The 6000-nt window shown below is 58.0% G+C and overlaps 1 protein-coding gene across 1 annotated transcript in view; it reads left to right on the forward strand.

Moving 5' to 3' along the window:
• The window catches only part of SLC6A11 (solute carrier family 6 member 11), a 123795-nt gene extending 120601 nt beyond the window's left edge, over positions 1-3194 (forward strand). The window contains exon 14 of the mRNA XM_027957761.2: positions 772-3194. Within this exon, the coding sequence (XP_027813562.1) occupies positions 772-924 (153 nt within the window). The 3' untranslated portion in view covers positions 925-3194. The remainder of the gene's footprint in view (positions 1-771) is intronic.
• Positions 3195-6000: the final 2806 nt, after the last annotated feature.

Consider the following 6000-nt stretch of genomic DNA (forward strand, 5'->3'; position numbering starts at 1 on the left):
TCCTGGGGAAAGGCCCAGGAAGGACCTCCCAAATCCTGGCCTGACGTCTTCTGGATGTGCACATGAGGCTGAGGTGTTGAGGGGGGGGCAGGCAGGATCAAGGGGCAGGAGCGTGTGTCAGGGGTGGAGTGGACGATGGCCACCTCGTTCGGCCAGCACACTGCCAGCCACTCTGCGGGGTTGGGGCCTTAGTGAGAACGTTTCCATCTTCAGACACACACCTCCTGTTCCCTTGACGGGGATGGCGGGCATGATGACAGCCTTCAATGGGAAACATACTCATTTATGCAGAGACCACTGTGTCCTGGAGGTGGTGTAGCTCACCCTCACAGCAGAGTCTACAGGAGGAACAGCTGGCCCATCTCACAGGTGGGACAGCACGGCTCAGTGGCGCTAGGTGACTGGCCCCACACGTAGCGAGGCCAAGCAGGGACTCAGACCCCAGCCTCAGTCTGCCCAGGAAGGAAGGATGCGGCCTGGGTATAGCTCCTGTGTCCTGGTCACCTGCAGCGGGCCAGGTACAGGGCAGGCAACTCTGTTCATCCTCTCCTTCCTCACCCAGTGATGGTACCTTGTCGTCCCCATGTCCCGGGGTGGGGGCAGGAAATAGATCTCCAGGTCGACGCATTGCCCAGGGCAGAGCTGCAAGCCCGGCTGCAAGCCCGGCCGTTTCCATGCCCCTCCACCCCCAGAGGTGTCGCTGAGGCAGGCCCCCCGGGGACCCCAACAGCTGCTCTTCTCAGACAGCTCTTCTCCTCTCCAACCGTGTAGAGATTCCGCAAGTTGATGATCCCCAGCGCCGACCTGAAAATGCGGGGCTCGCTTGGGGCAGGCCCACGGACGGTGGCGGTTAATGACTGTGACGCCAAACTCAAGGGCGATGGGGCCGTTGCGGCCATTACAGAGAAGGAGACGCACTTCTGAGCGCCCCGCCACCTCGGTGTCCCGCCTGCTCGCCCCCTGCCGTCCACCGCCGTGTGTACAAATGAACACCTGAACCGCGTACTTCACCTAATGGTAGAGGCTTGCTCGTTTCTGTTTTGTTTTGGGTTTTTTTGCACAGGATTTATTAACAAGTTAATTTTAAGGTGGCCGTGCCCACTCTGGTTTCAAGTCATGCCCCTTCCTCGTCCCATCCCCCCAACTGCCGTGAGAGTAATGATGCGAAGAGATAACCCTGTACAGGGACTTCTCATCCGAGGAGGGAGTAACCAGCATTCCCTCGGGGTTAGGAAGAAGTTGTACCATAGGACCGGACTTTTTTATCCTCGGGCTGTGGGGTGAGCGGGTGGGAGCGACGTCTGCCTCCTCCGTCAGCCTCTGAACCAACCTGTCCTCCGTGCCCCGCGTCAGCCCAGTCTTTCTGTCTCCATGCCTCCAGGCTTCCCCTGAAGCCCCTCCCTTGCCCATCCTCCCGGGCTTCCCAGAAGTGGTGGGTTTGCAGACAGCCAGGCTGTGTCAGAGAAGAAAACATCCCAGCCAACTCAGGACTCCTGGGCGACAGGCCCCCCTCTGCCCTGGTCCCACTGGGTGACATGGGCTCTTCCCAGCCCTCCTGAGTCTCCCCAGTGGAGACAGCTGGGTCAGGTGAGCTCTGGGGGTTTCTGCCTGGCCTGGCTGCACTTCTCTGGGGATCCTTTGCGTGCCTCCTGGGCGTGCAGACCTGCTATTGATCTTGGATTCTTCTGAAGACTTGCCACTCGTCACTCCCTTCTTTAAAGCAAGTTTATCCTGGAAACCATGGGGCTTGATTTCCTCCGTGAGAGGTTCCCTCCCGTGGAGACCAGCCTGGTCCTTGGCCCTGCAGACGGCAGGGCTCCTCCAGGCCATCTGCTCGTGCTCTCAGCTCTGCCGCTCCGTCCTCCTCAGCAGGCTGGCTGGAGGCACCTGGCTGATGGTTCCTGGGCGCTGTCCTGCTTGTGGCTGTCTGTCCTACCACTGCCCCTGCCGGGGTCTGCACCATGTGACCCCCCACCAGCCTCCTGGGTCAGAGCTGCAGTCGGGCCTGGAGCCGGGTTTCGTCCTCCAGCCCCTTCATCCCCTGACCTCGTCTCCTCCCTCTGGGCATCCCCCTGCCGTCTTCCCTCGCCTGCATTCCTGTGACCCGCACCCCCCCCACCCCGTCCCTGCCCACCCTTCCTGCCACCAGCAGAGCCCTGGGATCTTCACAAGGCTTCTCCTCTACCTTTTCCCCAGGAGCCGGCCCTCCTGCCTCTCTGGCCAAGGGGCTGAGGAGCCTCAGAGCTCACTGGTGTGGAGTCCTGGGCGCCCATCCCCTCCCTCCCTTGAACAGCTCCAGGGTCTGGAGCAGCAGCTGGCACTGCTCCGGGCCTCCCTGGCTGGTCCCTCTCCTCCTTAACTGGGTTTGATGTCGCGCCTCTGACCTGAGTTATCTGGGGACAGGCAAGGAGCATCCTTCATCCTTCTACTTTCCGTGCCCAGTCTTATGCGGTGGCGATGCAAGCCTTCTCCAAACAGAGGATTTAGTTTCCTGGAATAAACCTGCGTGTCTGATTCACCCAAACGCCCAGCTGCTCGGCCCCCAGCGGTCCCCGTCTGAAGCCCGCGTTTGCTAAGAGAGAGGCCAAGCGCTGCCGCCACCCAGGCAGGTCAGGATGTCCGGTTCCAGGGCTCCCCCTTTTGCACACACAGCCTGGCATCTCCTTGACCTGTCTGCTCCGGTGGACCCCGGAAATGGACGCAGGAAGATCGGGGCCCTGGCTGAGCCCCTGCCTGCGTCCGCCCTCCTCGGCTCTTCTCACAGTAGGCTGGGGCGGGGTCTCCCCACTTCTGCTGCTACCGACTCCCCACCCACCGTGGTCACCGAAGCGCCGCCCCTCTGCCTCGCTGGGGACGTGCTGCTCGTGTGGCACTCAACACTTCACTCACTTAACGGGACTCGTGGGCCAGGGCGGAGGGAGGGCTTTTGTTCTTCGCTTTTTATAATTTCCTACTAGTATCTGGGTAACTTGGGGCGGGGGGCAGGGAGGGAAACGTGGGGGCAGGCGAAACGTCATCACGGTGACTCTTTTTGATATTCATTAGAAACAATACATCCTTTCTGAGATATTTACAGTATTATTAAAAACTGAAAAAGGTTGTACTGTTTTGCATAATGAACGTTTTTATGGGGTATTCAAAGGGTACACGATTGTCTGCTTACTCATTTTTAAAAATTAAAAGAATTGAACCAACTCTCTGTGGCTCTTCCTGGCGGAGTGGTTGTAAGTCGTCGGGTGATTCTCCCGGTTCTCTGACTTCCGTGAGGTTCCTGCAAAACCGTCTGGGTTCCATATTTGGGGGTGTTTGTTTCAATGGAGGGGTTTATCAGTTAGAAACACCCAGGGCTGTTTCAGAAGCCCACACTGCCTTTCATGTGATCACCATACAATGAATGGCTACTGTCTGCTAAGTGCTTTACAAGAGTTGTCTTTCTAATCCAGCCACAACCCCACTTTGTTTATTCGGTTCCCCAGGTTGGCTGAGGGCTGCAAATTTTGGATAACAGGGTTGGGTTTGGTGTTCGGTGGGTTCTATCGAGCACCCCGCATGTTCCCTGTGAGGACCCAGGACTAGGAGTACTTAGACAAGTGGAAGAGCCCTTTGTCTGCGTGCTTCTGCCCTTCCTAGTCATGCGGAAGGGTGCCTGTGCTGCTCCAGACTGGGGGCGCCTAGAGGGAGAAGCCCTCTGCCTTGGCCGGTCTTCTCCAGCCAGTCGAGCTCCGCAGTGCGGCCCTTGGCAAGGTTGCCCACTTGTCTGGGCCTTGGCTTGGCCGTCAGTAGAGTGGTGAAGAAAATGTGACCCAGAGAGGAAACGTGACCAGCTCGGGATTCCCCCAGAAGCCCTCTACCCTCCTGTCTCGTACTCAGCCCCTGGCACCCTCTCAGGCTGTGAACACTCAAGCGAGCCCTTGGCCTGGGCACCTCCTGACCCCGTAGGGAGCCGAATCAGGCTCTGTTGCCAACTCCTGGCCTTCTCTCCCTCATTTAGAATAAGGTCCACTTCGTGAAGGCGACTGGGAGGAGCCACACAGGCACCGCCCTCAGTGTCAGGCTAGGTGGACTGTCAGAACCACCCCGCAGGAGAGACTGCAGGGCAGAGCGTGCCAGGGAGTGCCAGGGGCAGGAGCAGGACAGTTTATTGAGCACCCACTATGTTCCAGGGGTCACACCGGCATTACCTCGTCTGAGCCCCACAACAAACCTAACAGGTAAGATTTATTCATCTCATTGCTTAATACAAGGAACTAATGTTCAGAAACTGTAAATAATTTGCCCCCCCAAAAAAATAATGACACCGGGGGCTTCCCTGGTGGTCCAGTGGTTAAGACTCTGAGCGTCCAAGTCAGGGAACTAGGGTTCAATTCCTGATCTGGGAACTAAGATCCCACAAGCTGCACAACTTATTAAAAAAAAAAAAAAAAAAAGACACCAGATACGCCTCGTGGAAAGTGGAGGAGCTGAGTAGGATCGCCGTTTGCCAGGTCTGCACGGGGCCCACACGCCCAAGCACTGAACCAGGGGCTGGGGACTGGAGCGGCATGGAGAGAGATGGAGAGAACTTGCTGGGCAGGGAAGCCCGTCTGAGACGGGGAACAGCCTGAGCAAAAGCAGAGGCAAGAAGAAGTCTTTGGGGAGACACGGCGAAGAGCAGAGTCCCTCCCCCACCAGCTCTGGGTGGCTCTTATAACCCACTCAGCTCCTGTGCAGCGGCCCCTCCCCAGGGTCTCGGAAGGAGGGGTCTGGGTAAAACCAGCATCAGTGCAGCTCCTCACACAGAACATGTAGTTCCAGGAGCAGGGGCTTCCGCGAGTGAGTGCTCAGCTTACCCGAGAGGGGGCGCTGTGGGACAGGCAGTGAGTAGGCAGTGAAGACCTCCCTGGTGCTGGACACCATGCTGGCCCTCCCGTAGGTATTGCCTTCCCTCAATCCCCTTGTGGGTTGGCACGGTGGTCACGTTCCACCAATGAGCACACAGGCTGCCTGGGTCTCATCACTGGATGCTGCTGAGCAACAGCCCCGGGGTTCCTGGCTGCAAGGCCCGCACGCTTCCCACGCTCCCCCTTTGGAAAGCACTGAGTGCCTCACTAGCAGTGACAGGTCACTCAGGCCCATCAAGGATGAGTGACGGCAGGAGGCCTGTTGGGGCAAGTCCGAGGATCTTCAGGAGCCTTGAAACCCCTTTGCTGGTACTTGGGACCTCTGGAAGTCTCCAGGGTCTCCCAGGAATGATATACTGCCACTGGGTTCACTGAGATGGACGAGAGGGATGTTTGAAGGGACCACTGGGATCCCTGGGCACCTAAGAGTGAGGTTGGGGGCTTTAGGGAGGCAGCACAGCTGCGTGAAGCCATTGGTGGGCGATGGAGCCCTTTGGGGGTTCAGAGGGGTTCAGAGTACCAGAGGGGACCCGTGCTCCTGTGAATAGGGAATCACTGGGGGAAATGGAGGACCACTGAAGAGCAAGTCAGAGTTACTGAGGTCGTCAGGAGCTGGGCTTCCTAGGTGGCGCTAGTGGTAAAAAACCTGCTTGCCAGTGCAGGAGATGTAAAAGACACGGGTTCGATCCCTGGGTCAGTAAGATCCCCTGGAGGAGGACATGGCAACCCACTCCAGTATTCTTGCCTAGAGAATCCCATGGATAGAGGAGCCTGGCAGACTACACTCCATGGGGTCACAAAGAGTTGGACACGACTGAAGCGACTTAGCACGCATGCATCAGGAGCTATAAAAATATCTTGGTCTTTACTGGGGGGCTTTGGAGCCATCTAGCATTCTAGGGGGACTCTTGGGGTCTCAGTGTGGACAGCGAGCTTCAGAAGAACACCCTGCAGGGCGCAGCCTTGAGGAAGGGGAGGAGGGGCGCTCGGAAGTGCTTTCAGGGGTTGGGTGGGCAAAGTGAACCTGATGTGAATGTGAACAGAGGTGGGCCTGCCCACCCGGCAGTGATGGGGAAGCCAGCCAGACTGCAGACCACGTAAGGTGACGGGCAAGACGGGT

The sequence above is a fragment of the Ovis aries genome, chromosome 19 (assembly GCF_016772045.2).
Source record: "Ovis aries strain OAR_USU_Benz2616 breed Rambouillet chromosome 19, ARS-UI_Ramb_v3.0, whole genome shotgun sequence".
Classification (NCBI taxonomy): Eukaryota; Metazoa; Chordata; class Mammalia; order Artiodactyla; family Bovidae; genus Ovis; species Ovis aries.